The sequence below is a fragment of the Poecilia mexicana genome, unplaced genomic scaffold (genome assembly GCF_051168715.1).
Source record: "Poecilia mexicana isolate PSO_F unplaced genomic scaffold, ASM5116871v1 scaffold_13, whole genome shotgun sequence".
NCBI classification, from domain to species: Eukaryota; Metazoa; Chordata; class Actinopteri; order Cyprinodontiformes; family Poeciliidae; genus Poecilia; species Poecilia mexicana.
Genome location: NW_028263382.1, coordinates 15,640,873 through 15,656,152, shown reverse-complemented (window position 1 = coordinate 15,656,152; position 15,280 = coordinate 15,640,873). Strand labels below are relative to the sequence as shown.

At 40.3% G+C, this 15,280-nt stretch overlaps 2 protein-coding genes across 3 annotated transcripts; both read right to left on the bottom strand.

The window, feature by feature from the left end:
* Nucleotides 1-1,579: 1,579 nt before the first annotated feature.
* Nucleotides 1,580-7,523, bottom strand: tagln (transgelin). 2 transcript variants are annotated; one of them, XM_014980789.2, is made up of 6 exons: nt 7,346-7,480; nt 4,104-4,146; nt 2,848-3,036; nt 2,589-2,760; nt 2,402-2,504; nt 1,580-2,296 (listed from the first exon to the last, which is right to left on the bottom strand). In XM_014980789.2, exons 2-6 carry the CDS (start codon nt 4,113-4,115, stop codon nt 2,158-2,160), a joined length of 615 nt encoding a protein of 204 aa, XP_014836275.1. In that variant the 5' UTR covers nt 4,116-4,146; nt 7,346-7,480; the 3' UTR covers nt 1,580-2,157. The 2 variants fall into 2 exon arrangements, with proteins under 2 accessions (XP_014836275.1, XP_014836276.1); XM_014980790.2 differs by lacking the exon at nt 4,104-4,146 and having other exon boundaries at nt 7,346-7,523.
* Nucleotides 7,524-11,243: 3,720 nt separating this feature from the next.
* cbln18 (cerebellin 18) lies at nt 11,244-12,870 on the bottom strand. The gene is made up of 6 exons (XM_014980791.2): nt 12,771-12,870; nt 12,369-12,548; nt 12,132-12,290; nt 11,948-12,036; nt 11,772-11,852; nt 11,244-11,660 (listed from the first exon to the last, which is right to left on the bottom strand). The coding sequence occupies exons 1-6, from the start codon at nt 12,868-12,870 to the stop codon at nt 11,535-11,537; spliced, it is 735 nt and encodes a 244-aa protein (XP_014836277.2). The 3' UTR covers nt 11,244-11,534.
* Nucleotides 12,871-15,280: the final 2,410 nt, after the last annotated feature.

Below are 15,280 nucleotides of genomic sequence, written 5' to 3'. Positions count from 1 at the left end.
TTTTGTACAGCAACACACTAAACATGCATTAAACACACACAACTTGTGTGAGAGTTAAAAACAAACAGTCCTACAGTTTATTTAAGTAGACATTTATAAATAAGGCTAAATTAGTTTCCAACTCATCTAGCTTATGCCAGAATATTTTCCTCACTCACTAACACCAAATAAATAAATAAGTCATGAAATATCTCATAGAATAATATTGAGCAGTATCACAGTGCAATATGTATGCTTAAAGTCCAAGGTTTGTAGTGAAGCAATCCCAACCAGCTGAGAGTTGCACACAGTGTTTAGAGAAAGTTTTTTTGAAACTCTTCTAACGACATTAAAAGGCTGACAGTGTTTAAGAACTAAGTGTTTACAGATTCAACAGAAAATACCAGCTGTGAGCTGCTTGGACTCCGTGACCCCTGTCATTAAACAGTCTTTTTTTTAATTTTTTATTTTTTTTTTACAGTTTTTAAAGACTGCAAGCTTTAACGTTTTGACTGGTTACTGGCCTCATGAACCCGCCTCAAGCTCCTGGCGAAGGCGGTTCTTCCCTCAAACCCAAATCAAAGTCGGTGCTCAGAAAGAACCGTTTTGTTGTGGGTAGAGCCGGAAACACAAAGAGCTGCTGCTAATACTGGCGCTGGAATGAAGGAGGTGATGGTGAAAGATCCAAGCTAGCGCTTTTTAGTGCCAGAGATGAAATCAGGGGAAGCATAAAAGGCTCAAGAAGAAATTTAAATGGAAACATTTGGGCTGCTGCAACACAGAATAAAACTTTACTGGATGCTGATCAGTTCACTCATTCATCCTCTCATCATTTTTGCCGTTTTGGTTGTTGTGTACTGAGTTTTTCTGGGCATGAAAAGAAGGAGGAGTTTTGCCTGGAGGCATTTGCACCTTTCTCTGAGAACATAGTGTTTTATTGAATTACTGAAAGGCCCAAAGTTACTCAGAATCGACTTCAGTGGATACTGAGAAGGCTGGCTGTACTAAAGTTTTTATGTTTTATTCATTAGAGCTTTTGGCTTCTGACTGTCATGGGAGGTGACGAGTTTACCTGCTGCAGGTAAACCATCTAAATGGACCATGAAACAGACATTTAGATGGATCTTTACCATCTGTAATGCCAACAAATTTCTAACATATTATGCTGTTTGATCAATTTTGCCAAAAAAAAAAATGAAAAGAGATATCAAAACCACAAAGTCTGTAAAGAAAGGTAGATTTATAATTCAAAAAATGAAAGAGTAAAACACATCAAAGTTAATATTGATCTTTGGGGACAGTCGCACAATACATGTGCTGAATCGCTAAAGTGCAATGATTTGCACAGCCTGACATTTTTGTACTTTTTTGGTTTGTACAAAACCGAAAAGGTTTTGTACAAACTTTGTGTATAAAACTTTCTATCTCCTGATGTGATCATCAGGAGATGGAAAGAAACAAGGTGAAAACTATGTGTAAGTCCTCACAAGAACATTTCTAAACTCTCAATTTCTTTTTCATCTTGCTCAAAACAAAAAAGCCAGTTTAATGTGTCTTTGATGTGGATGCACAATAAAGATTGAACCAGCCACAATCACAATTGTATGTCAAAGTCATTATTTATTAAGACAACGTACAAAACTGTTGGTACTGACACAGCAGGTGTAGCAAAGTAGGAAGTGGCAGTTTACTAAACGATACTAGCAGTAAAAATTAAAGAGTATCTGCACACCCTTTGGTCGTCCTTGTCAATTTGGGAATAGTTTCTTCTAAATCCTCTGTAAACAAACTAATGTTTCTTTCTTAGTAAGTAGAACCAATGTTCTGTAAATGTAGAAAACATGACAAAATGTTAATATTTCAAGAGAAACTAATTGATAAACAATGCACTGTAAAAATCATAAATTGCCTTTTGGTGCACAAGGATTTCTTTGGCTATTGCTGCATCTTAAGACACTCAGATGTAGGGAAAGCATGCCAAGTCCTGCAGTGGTCACCAGAGTAAACTTAAAGGAACCATAAGGCAGGGTTTTGAGACTAAGGAGGTTCCTTGACTCTAAAGCAGAAGGTTAAGACATAAAGGAGCAGTCGGTTATCCAAAGGCTCCCGGAGGATGTCTAGCGCATCTGAGGCTTCAGGGGAAAAGGAGGCTAAGGAGGTTTTGCATGTCTGGACACTTTAAAGGATCTGTCGGGGTCGGCCATAGCTCATTCCCTCCTGACTGGCCCCCTTATTGGACCCCATCTGCAACCCGATCACGTTTTTCCCAGCCTTCAGCTGCTCGTCGCTGAAATCTCGCTTGTTCTCTTGTGCTTTCCTGCAATACAGCATCCAGAAATGTCACACATTTAAAATGAAAGGAATTGTGTTTACTGTTTATTTTTTCTTTCTTGTTTGATGCAGATTGTTTTACTGGACTCACTTGAAGAACCAGTTAGGGTCTCCGTTGTATGTGCCTTCCTCCTTGGTGACGGCCAAGCTGCCTAAAGCCGACAGGGTCCGCTGAACCGCTGCCAAGTCCTTACCTGTACCAGCACACAATGTTTAGGTTAAAGTACCAATCAATTGCTGAAGACTGGTCTGCTTCCACCACAGCAACACATTCTAACCTTCCCATAGGTCCACGGTCTGGAACATGTCAGTCTTGGTGACGCCGTACTTCTCTGCAGCGTTGAGGAACTGCGAGATCTGCTCCATTTGTTTGAAGGCCATTGGCGAGCTCTGGATCTTCTTTATCGGTTTGTCTCCGGGAAACAAACTATTAATAAGTTCACTCAGGATCTGATAGGGGGACATGAAACAAAGAGAGGTTTGTATTATGGAATGCTCTTCTAAAAGCAGCGTGTCAAACAGGGTCAACTAACTCACGCATCCGTCCTTCAGCCAGGCCTGGAAGCCCAATTTGCCAGCCTCTGGCCTCCCCACGCCGGAGCCACACTGACGGCTGATCCACTCTACCAGGATCTGCTCCAGCTCGGGGTCATACTTGCTGTCGATCTTATCCTGAACCTGCCGGCTCATGCCGTAGGATGGACCTTTGTTAGCCATGCCGACACTCTGGAAAATGAGAAGTGGATATGGTAGAGCTGCGTTAGCGTACTTACTACTGGTCGGGCAGTGATGTTCCACATTGCAATGCTTTTGGTCTAAAGTGGATGTTTATAGACAGTTCTATTTAAATGGAGCCCAAAGGAGACACCCCACTGCTAACACGAAAACCCTCTTACAAAAACAACTAGACTTGAGACCAGGTCTTAGTGTTGCAAGTGAATTAAGTCTGAAGTCTTTCCTCCTAAGTCTCGAGTCAAATCTCAAGTTGAGTCTATATAAATAAACTGTGCTTGTCTCCAATCATAAGCATTGAATTTCAAGTCTGAACAAGACATTTGAAAGAAAATGCAATCTAAGTAAAAATATTTCCTTAAAGCCTTAAGAAAAATAGTTTTTCAGGTTCTATAAAATAATGAGGAGTTTGTAAAAAAAAAAAAAAAAAAAAAGTACTTTGCAATTAGCAATTTAGGCATTATTGGGTGCATGTTCCTAAGTTAAGTATCAGCAGACAGATATAGTGTACACCACTTGGCTGTGTGGCAGCTTTGTTACAAAACCCTGCCAGTAGCCTACAACATGATAAAGTCAGAGTCAAGTTGTTCTGTAATTATTTCATCCATTCAATTTGTGACTTCATGGCTTGGCTCCACATGTGACTCCAGTGCATCCCTCTGAGACTTACCTGTCTCCTCACAATGAATACATACAGTGTACAAAATTCACCAGCACAAACAGTGACCACATGCTGGTCAGAAGCGTGTAGATAAGTGTAACTGCTCATCAGCTCTGTTTGAATATTTTCTGCTCATCAGTGAAATTCACAGCATCATGTCTCCCAATGCAATCCATTCTGCCCTGTCAGGGTGTTCAGGGCAAAATGATTTACAATAGGAGCACAGTAGAAAGCCATCCGATTTCTGCACTTTTGCCTTTAAAACATACACACACACACATATACACTCTCTGCTAGCAAATGCAAAGTGCCACAAATAAGGACGAAATAAAGTCAGAGTCTTTTGGGGCCACCAGCCAAGAGCAAAAGGCATATCACAGTGCTGTCAGCGCCGTCCAACCTTTGTTGCCATCTTGATGTCAGGACACGTCAACTTCCTGTTCCTGGAGAGGTTAAGGAGTTAAGATGTTAAAGATGAATGTGAGGAGGTTCGAGGATGCTTCTTTCTGCGTTGCGGTTTTAGCCGCAGCTTCAAAATCACAATGTAAAGTCGGGGATGGTTTGACATGATGTTTCTAGAGAACAATCTGAATTTAATTTAGAGTGGGAATGCAAAGAAACGATTGTGTCCAAGAACTGGGACATGCAGAGTTGCCAACTTTCACACATCTGGAGAGAGACTGAAGCCTTCTCTGTTTCTCACTCAGTCACTCTGCCAAGATTTCTTTACACTCCAATGTTTGTGATTGCTTCTCCCTGCGGTCCTGGTTTTGGTACAACTTTGGGAGACAAACGTAATTTTACGTTAGTTTGCTCACTACTACATTTATCTGTATGCTAAATGGGTAACTAAATGGGTAACTTGAAGATTGAAGATTTCACTTCACATTTTAACAAGTTTTGGTTTTGATCCCCGTCGGGAACAGCTGACTCTGTTTCAACATGATTGGACGGATTGTAACCCGAGATGAACCTGAATGATGAAATCCAAGAGACCTCCTGTTAGAAGTTAAACATTCTTTTGGAGGATCGTGATTAGGTTATAGATTACTTTAAACCACTTAAAGTGGGTCCAAAATATGTCTGGTCACATGTCGTCTGGTGAATGTTTGGTATGAAATGACCTCTGGTAGGCAGTTCCTTTGAATCCATAAACATATGAAATGACCCAAAACTGCAAAAGTCTGAAATCGCAAAGTGGTAAAAGAAGCAGCGCCTGGTAGGAATCAGTCACTTTTAGCCCTTAAAACATAAGTTTTACTTAGTTCTGAATAAGGTTCACAAAGTTAAGTAAAGACACTCTGCATGTCTGTAATGTGAGTTGGTGTGCCAAAGCCATTAATGGACTCCCGCCCAGAATGTCCGCAGCGAGCTACCATCAACCCTCTTTAATACATTGTGCTTTTCCTGTGGTGGTTTTCCAAGCCACACGAAACTAAACTCACATGCTGAGCAACACAGTCACTAACTTAAAGCCACAGGTTTACATACTTTAATTCATTTAGGCCCCACACACTCCTACAGGCGAATCATTGTTGCAGCGTATTTGCTGGTCTGGTAGGCCCTCAGCTTGTCTCTTTCTTATTGGCAACCAGTAGTTAGTGTCATAAAGTACTCAGTGAACCACAACTGCAAATAGCACAGACTGAACTTATTGTGGGGACATGTTTACATGCACAATGCCTGAAAAACTAAAAAAAAAGAGAGAGAGTAGAGAAAAGGAGCCAGGAATGTGCATTACATGACAACCGTATCAGGGTTACATAAGACTTTTGGAGGTTAAGTGAGTCCAAGTCTATTTAACTGTTTATGGGCATCCAGGGACCTGTTGTTATGCTTGGCATCCGGCCTAGGGTCCAATAAGTCAGAACTATCTCCTAAACAAGCTCCTGTGTTGCCTGTCTGCTTATTAAAAACAGCATGTGGGGGAAAACGTCCAGCCTAACATACTTTACAGCCCAAAATGATGCAGCAACTTCAACTGCAACAAGTTCAGTTGCTGTTTGTGCTGCTAAAAGAAACACCGGTGAGGCTGTTCATGGTAACGTAAGCCAGGGTTAACGAGAGTTTTGATAGTAGAGAACATCTGCTAGTTGTTGGAATGCGAGGCCCAACGTATTGCGATAAATCAACATCATGAGTGCAGATTGACAAATATTTCGTTTGAAGTTGTTGAAAGTCATCTACCTTAAAATATAAAAACATAAAATGTAAAAAAAAAAAGAAAACACTTCAAACGTGCTATTTCTGAGAAATCTAAAAGTGCTGATTCCCACAAGCATTACTGCATCAACTCAGTCCCCACAATTATCCTCTCCTCCTCGTGTTTTCCTGCTCTGTTTGTCTATCGCCATGGTAAACGTGCCTAACGCCAGAACAGGAAACCCATGTGAGGGCTGTGGCAACTGTGGCGGCATGCAGGGACATGGAGTCATGTAGCTATGCCTTTTCCACAGTTAACCAGCTAACCACCAATAGAGGAATTTGGATTGAGCAAACTGTTTTTTGGGACTAACAGTCATTATAAGCATTTTGCTCCTCAGCATGACTTGGCAGATCAGTGCTGGGTGCAATGCTGCTGCTGCTGCTGCTGCTGCTGCTGATGGGACGAATCCAACGGTTTTCTCAGCTTTGTGTGGAGGATGCTGAGCTGCTGCTTCAGAGCTCTGCTGTAGTTTGGCTCTGGTTTATGGAAGTTGAGCATAAAAACTGCTGCTGTTTCCCCTGATCTGCCAGACATAGCTGAGCCCCTTTTTTTTTTTTTTTTTTTTTTGAGCCTCCTGCCAAGGCTCTTTGCGGCTCTGATTAGCTGGACAAACTGCATAACTGCTGCTTTGTCAGATCTGATGTATTACATCTGACTATGAAATCGAGGATGTGCTCCAACTTGCCCCCGCGTTGACATGGATGCTTGGTTCCAGGGTTTCTACTCTGTTTATGCGCTGCAGCAAGATCGGCAGAGGAGATAGCCTTATCTCGCTCCTGCTGCTGTTCAGAAAATGAGGCTGCCCGCTGGTGCTTCCCACAGATCTGCTGTTCCTGGAAACTCTTAGTGTGCTGCCATATTTAATGATTTGCTAGTTATCTTGAGTGCAAACATTCCAGAAAGCCGTTTAAATGAGGCACTAGCTCCACATGTGTTCACAAATGCAAGGCAGTGTGTTTCTATGGCAGTGTGAGTCACATTTCTTTCTTCCTCACCTACTCATCTGCATCTTCATCAGAGCATCTTCATAACCAGGCAAGCAGCTATAGACACTTGGCTGCAAAGGCCATGTATGGCATTGGATCATTTGCGTGTGCAAACAGAACTATGTCAGTGTCACACAGGCTGCACTGTATGATGGCTTCTCTGCTGTCCTTCTTGCTTTGCATAGAAAATTATTTAACAATGGATGAACTTACATTTGGGATTAAATGTAAAAGAAGTTGGGTGAATATAGAACAGCATGAACTAGATCTGAGTTTTCACCACTTTACCGTCATTTACAAAAAAAAAAATTAGATAAGAGCCTCATCATCACATTTACAATCTGAGATCCCACTGTGAGACTGTTGACGAGAAATGTTAAAAACTGACATAAATCCTCTTTTCTCTGAAGCTTCCTCTTGAAAAATGACCTGAATTAAAGGTATACTCACTGTGCAAGAGAAAAGGCGAGTTCTGAGCTGGTTGCTGGTGCGGTGTGAGGGACAAGTGCGGATGCTTCCCTCGGAGTTTGTATATGCTTGCAGGGACGTCCCTCCCAAAAATGCCTGCTTAAAAGGAGGAGAAGGCACTGATGACTTCACTAGTCTACTGAGAGACAGAGCCAGGGTGGAGGAAAGAGGAAAAATGGGAGCGGGGGAAGGAGGAGAAAGAAAAGGAAACTTCGCCCTTATAAGGCCATGGCCTTTCAGCGGCTACCTCTCCCTGTCTGCTGCGCCTCTTCTCCTCACGTCAAGACCGAGCGCCCTGCCTTATTTGGGTAGAGCTCATTCCCATGCAGAGGAGGGAGACAGCAGCCAGGCAGCGTCGGTTTTGGTCAGAGGGAATTCTCCAAATACCTTCGCCACATCACACATCACTCAAAGAGGCTGCGGGATGGTGGACGGGAAAGGGAGTCCAAAGAAAACAGGGAAAATGTTTAGAAAAGACATGAAGTACCGGTTTATAACGCAGGCAAAATGTACAGAGGACTGAGTTGAAAAAATAATGATCCTCATTTAGGATGGAAGGGAATAAGGACTAGGAATTGGTTTATTCAACCCTCATCTTTCTCGGATTAAGACACAGAACTCCATGTAAGTCCTGTGAGTGTTGTGTTGTGTGAGTGTGTGCCAAGCCACCACTCATGACATTTCAATCACTTCCGTTTCCATTACAGCTGCCTTTTGGCATGACACTCTCGTTTGCATGTGTGACGTTTGCTTCTGTGCTCAAAACACAAAAGAAACTCCTACTGCTATAATATATGCAGAGCCTTGAACAAAACCTTTAATGCCATTTTAACCTTTTCACATTTTATCATGCCACAGCACCAAACCGTAATGTGTTTTATTCTGGTTTTATGAGACTGACCAAAACCAAATAGCACAGGAGAATGTTAGGGAACAAACAGGATCATAAAGAGCAAGAGACAGAGAAGTTGTGGGGAAGTTTAAAGCAGAGTTAGCTCTGGTCAATCCATCATCTGAATATGAGAGGAGGTTGGCACAGCTGCTGGACAACCAAGGTATGATGTTTCACCGAAACTGACGAGCTGGCAAAGGGGAAGCATTAATGAGAGCTGGAGTCCTGTTTGGAAACACGAGGGAGAACGTGCTCTGGTGAGATGAGAACAAAGCTGAAATCCGTGACCAACAAGCAAAATGCTGTGTGTGACAGAAAGCACACTGTGCGCTACGCTGAATGGGCCATCCCCACCAGGAAATGTGGTGGTGGCAGCATTATGCTGGAGAGAAGCTTTTCTTCAGCAGGGACAGAAAAGCTGAACAGAGTTAATGGGAGAATGAATGGAGCTAAAAACAGGGCACTTCTAGAAGAAAACCTTACAGAGGGAACTAAAGTCTTCAGACAGACTCAGAAGGTCACCTGACAGGAGGGGAATTATTTACTAAATGCCACAATGATGAGAGAAGGATGAACCGGACTTGTGCAGCTCCAGAATTCTCTTCCTCAACTCTTGGCTAATTTCCTTTGACTTTTCCATTGTGTCAAACAAAAAAAGAAATGTGTTTCAGGTATGCTATGGGGATCATCAAATTCATGCTTTGGGGATTTATTTTGCTGCAGCAGGAAATGGCAGACAAGTGAGGATAGAGGGAAAGATGAACACAGAGGCATCCTGGATGAAATCCTGCTCCAGAGAGCTCTTGACCTCTGACTCAGTGAATGTCTTGGACTGACCATGCCAGTGTCCAAACTTGAATCTGAACATTTCTGACAATGACTGCGCAGACGTCTCCCATCCAACCTGATGGAGCCTGAGAAGAACTGTAAAGAAGAATGAGTGAAACCGCTCAATGACAGTTCAGCTTGTGGCATCATATTCAAACAAACTTAAGGCTGTAATTGCTACCAAAAGTGGAACAACAGTGTTTTGTAAAGGTCGAAAATACTTACGTAAAGCAGATTTTTTGTTTTTAGTAAATCTGCAAAAAAAAAAAAAAAACCTCAAAGAAACCATTTTTGATGTAGTCATAATGTGATATTTGTGTGTAGGATTTTAGAAGAAGTAGATTAATTTAATACAATTTGGAATATGGCTGGAACAAAAAATGTGAAAAAAGTTGAACTCTGAATAGTTTGCTCTGTATGTGTCGTTTTATTTGGTCAACTGTAAAGCAGAACTGCACATAAGCATATTCATTTATTAGAATGGCCCAGTCGAAAAGTCGAAAAGTGACGTTCACAAAAGCTCTGCCGTTAGTAAGACTCTGTGTCTTAAAGGTGATTAAGTGAGATTAAAATTTCGCTCACTCCGCCATGTGTTGCAGTTTTTGATATTCAGTCTTCACCTTGCTCACAATTGTTTTGGCCAACTTTAAAAACTCCCAACGCAGCGCTGTATCTCTTGCAGGTAAAAGAAACAAAGACGATGAACAAGAGACCCAGGCCAGCTTTATCGCTGCAGTAACGACTGTTTTTACTGCGCCTCTGGACATCTCATTCATTCGTGCTCCAGCAGCTGGATGTAGAGTAGAACCAGATGTTCTTATATCTCAAGACATTTTTTGTGATTTTTCTTTTTGATGCAGCTTGTGATGAGGACTGTAGAAGACTACAACAAGGATAAACACAGCTGCGGTATTGTAGCTGAAACAACAGTTATTAACATTTATCATTAATGAGAACTTGAAAATACATCATATGGAAACATCATTTCATTTGCAAGTGCAGCTTTACCAACTGGATCTCAATAGTAGCAATGCATGTTCTCACAATGTCATTTAAATAAGAACCACAAAATGTAAGACGCTTTCATAAATTATTCTGCTAGTTCAGTTAAAGTTTAATTAAAGAAGAGAAGAATTTGTAAATCAGAGAGCCTCAGGCAGGTTATTTGATTAAAAACTGTAAAATAGTTAACACTTGGAGCAGCCGAGTCCCTGGAGCAGAAAGTTTCTGGAATTTTGCAGGACTCATGTTGGAGAGAAGGATGCTGTCCAAGGTGCATGTCGTCTTGGACAGAGTGTCTCGCCCACTTCATGACCTGCTGCTCGGCTGCAGGAACACTTTCAGCAAGCGACTATAACAAAATGTGCCACAGAAAATCCTTCCTGCCTGTCGCCCATCAGATTATACAATACCCAACTCTGTGTGTCACTAAGTTTACAATGGACTCATTTATAGATATACATACACATTTCCATATTCCATGCGCAAATTTGTTTTTATTTTATCTTATATTTTACATTCAGGTTATATTAAAATTGCTTATAACTTGAGATTTTTTTAAAAACTAATTTTCATAAGAACTGTGTGTATATTTTATGTTTTCTAATATTTTAACACCCTTGGACTGTCAACAAATAAAAAAAAATTCCTCTTGGGGATCAATAAAGTATTATTGATTCTGTATTTCTGATTGTATAATATATTACAAAGGAATTTATTGCTACCAAACATTCCACCTGTTTACTTCTTTTACATATTTGGTGATACTTTAGAAGGCAAAATAATTGTAACAAGACATTGAGGAAATACATCTAGTTTTTTTTTTCTTTTTCAAGACAGCACATGTCGGCTAGAAGCAGCTTTTTCACTGAGACGTTGCTGTCGAGACGGAAATCTTGATTTAACTCCTTGTTAGCTGGAATCTGTGTGCTACGAACCTAAAACAGAAAGACATGAACAATTCAGAACTTATTTATTCACCACAACAAATATTGTTATGGTGGCAATCATTAGTGTTTTAGTAATATAATGCAACACATGTATGTTTTTTCATTGACTAGCTCCACATAAGTGAACCTGTTAAAACTCTACCTGATAATCATTTCTCGCTATGGGTTGTGTGTTCATGTTGGCCCAGAAAAAAAAAAAAAAGTCATCATCTCTCAGACAAGTTTTTATTACATCCAAATCAACAAAAATGTCATGTTTTGTTTTTTTTACACAGCCTGTTCTGGTCCTTTATTCACAAAAATACATGTTTTTATATATATTGAATGTATTCATGCAACGCAAATTCACTGTCTGTAATCACATGTATAACTACAGCACAGGTTCTGAAGCTACAGGATCACAGACCTGGTGCAGTAACAATCATTTTTTATCAAGAATTTATTCTCTTTGTTGTATGAAGACAAGTGGGTTTCAGTGATCCCTTGATGTCCTGCTGGTTGGTCACTCAGTGTACGGATACACAATGTGGCCGGTGAATATATTGTATTCCATAAATGTGCAGAGCTTCCTTCCAGACACCAGCTCGATATAGACCTGATCGCCTCGCTGCATCTCCATTACCACAACCTGAAAACAGAGGTGTGCAACACATTGACCAAAATTCAGCAAAAAAGGTGAAAAATAAATAAAGCAAAAATATGCATGCTTTTTCTTTGTAGTACTCTTTTCCCGTCTAACCTGAGTGGCGCTGTCCTCGATATCTTCTCGATTGTTCTCCCACACGCTGACCCCCATCTTGCCGTTCTTCATGAGCTGGACCTACACACGCAATAAACATCACAGATGAAGGGAAACACAAACGGCTCGACCAAGATGCTCGGAAGAGAAAAGTTAACTTTGAAATTTAGGGATACCTTGTGGTACAGGCGTCCATCCACCCCAACGGAAGAGAAGGCAGTGAAAGAAAACATATAAACACCGGGACAAGGGGCAGTGAAGACACCTGCAGAAAGAAGGGAAGTATTTTTTTTTTTTAAATTCAGGATGAGAAAATATTCCATTGTTGCTCAGATTACTTCTTCCTGGTGTGCTTATTACCCAGTGAGGGGTTGTAGCCATTGCCGCTGTTGAGCGCTACATTGGAGTAAGGGATCGGGACATTGGTATTGAAAGGACCAAAGCAACGCTCAGTAGATCCAGGAATCTCAATGGCTATATTCTGATTCATGGTGGCCTTGAAGGAAACCTTGAAACCACCTGAGAAGAAAAATCAAACACTAGTCAGCAACTACACTTTCACTTTCACATATTTGATTCTTTTAAGCACTGGTGTACCTGAAAGTGCATTTACTCTGCTATTCAGGGACATAACTTTCTCCCACAAGTATTTTATCCTCTTGAAGCTCTCTTCTTCTACTTGGTGCATCTCGTTGGCGGCACAACAGCAACCACGTTGACGGTTGAAGGGACAATCGCAGTCCCACTTGCTGCAGGTAAGAGGCACGCCCCACTTAACTGCAAAAACAGGAGAATCACACTCAGTCTCTGTGATTTTCACATTTATCATCATGTTTTCATCACTGATGCGTCAGATTCGATCAGATCTTCTTTATAGAGCACTTTCGGTTCATTAAAATGTGTCATCTAGTCAAAACTAAGACAAGAAGCAGTCATGTAATCAACAATTACACCAAGAAGTTAAAATATAATTAATCCAGATGAGAGTTTGTGGCTTACGTGCATCCTGTTTGAGAACGTCCATAGCGGAGGAGAGGGCCTCAACGCGTCCACAGAGAAACAGCGACCCCAATAGGAGCATTAGCGGTAAAACATCCATCTGGAACAAAGGGGGGGAAAAGAAGCATGTAAAAATAAACATATTTTACCAAACAAACAAACAAACAAGCAAATGATAATAGTAATAAAACAGACTTTTCCACGTAAGTCTAAAGTTTTAGCTTTTTGTTCACTGGGCAAATACACACCAAACAACAAAGTGGAGTCCTCAAGAGCTACAATCCTGTAACTTTTATGCACATATTCTTCAACACACCTAAATAAAAGTGCTCAGTTCGCTTATTAGTCGTCATTCAGCTTTACAGAGACCTGGTAATAATCCAGTTATTTAATTCAGTGGTGTTGGAGAAGGGAGGCATCTACAAGTTGCAGGGTAGAAGCTCTCAAAGGACTGGACTTTGATACCCCTGAACTAGATGTATTCAATAGCATGAAATTATTATGCTCTATAATAAGATTAATATCACTGGGTTGTGTCAAAATACTCTCTACTTAGATTGGATACTTAGCCTTTTACATGCTAAGTATGTAACATAAGCTAATATTAGTTACGTTCAGGTTCAACACTTTGACCAAAGAATTGGTCATATAGTCATATAAACAGGTAATATTACAATGCAGTATTATAGTACTATATTATACTGTATGACATATAGTGGCTATATACTATATAATTGTGAAAATGTACAGTGGTAAACACTATGAATCTTTTGCTAGTAAAAGTTTTACCAAAAACCAAACCAAAAAATTGGTTAGTCTTTCAGCAGAATATACAAAATTGATTGAATTATGTTTATAACTCAGATGTTTTCTCCTTAATTATCAAAGTTATGGATCAGTCCTTTCAACCCACGTTTTCATAGCCTTGTTTAATTACTTGATTCCATTTTTTTAGGGTGATAAACATTTTACATGAAAAAGTTCATGTTAAAATCATGCTGGGAAGTAAGGATGGTACAGCTTTTCTATAAACCAAGTCACAATAACACACATTTCACTCAAGTTATGTTTGGTCTCAAAATTGATCTGCATTGGTTGTTGTTATTAGTTTCTATCAAGCATTTGTTAACTTGTTGTAACTGATGTAATAATGAGTAAAGCAGAGACAGAAACGTAAAACTTACTGTTTTGTTTAGTTGCTCCCTCTTCTTGTTCAGAAATGCTGAGGCTATTTCAGGTGAGTTTGTGAAACTAAGAGTTTAAAGTGGGGGAACTGTGTTGCCTCTTATTGATTGACTAAAAGAGATCCACCCCAAAAGGTGGCGACTGGCAGAAGCTCCGCCTCCTCACACGTAAATTAAAATGTACACTGTGAATTAAGTACTGTATGTTTGTTTTCTCCTGACAATGAAAGGCATGTCTGTCTATGATAGACAGGATGAATTTCATTTTTTCTTAGGTGTAAAAGAGCAACAATCACCTGTGCTTGGACCATAATAACCTTTATTAGGACATCGGTCTCTGGTTGCCCTCCTTTCATAAGATGCTGAAGGCCATTGTTAAGAAAGCAAAATAGATTATCTGTCGATCGATAATGGCCTGAATAAGACAACAATACGCGTTCACCTGATTCCCATGATGAGGTTTGGCAGATACTGTTATTTCCATAATCTCTTTCTTCTCAACTATTGTGGTAGAACCAGACACCGATTAATCTCTTATTGTTGGTCGGGACATGTGATATGTACAAGGCACACTCCCTATTCATGTGAATAAAATGATCAAAATTCAGTGAAAACATAAAACCCCAAAGCCATTCACAAGGTGTTACTATAGGTTTTCACTGTCATAAAAAGAAAAATTCGAGGAAAGCCAAAATATGATAGATGTCCAAAATGTACGAGGAAAACACAATCAAGCAGTGAGACACCGGAAACCTGTCAGATAATAGTCCTGACAAGTTCTGGTTGCTCAAGACTCTTATTTCACAGAGCGAGTGGCAGCGTACACCCTGAACAGGTTGCCAGACCTTTAAATGGCCCTTCTAGTCCATTACAGGAAAACAAATTGTGTCCAGGTAACTTTGAGAGCATAACCCATGGGAAGAAAGAAATGGACTGAGGCAGTGGATGAAATGTCACAGAGTAGATCATTAGGATGCTTTTATCACTGTGTGTCTTGGTCACTGCTGTTAGGAATTTTTTTTAATTAACAAACCTATGTGGTTGGGTATATTTGACTTGCACCAAATTAGAGCTATTCTGTGTTTCTTTTAGACGAGGGTAAGTGTTAGTCAAAGAATAGCTCTGAAATAAGAATTTAATAATGGAAAGGAGAACAACTTTTATTTCACTCTGGATAGAAAAGAGAGTTGATGTTTCGTTTCAGTCAAAATCCTGATCATCTTCATTTACTTGTTGACTTGTGAGCCTTGTCAGGTTTGAGTACAATTCAAATATTGATAATGGGAAATTAGACTGTGATTGTGAATTTATTTGAGAAAGGCTGCA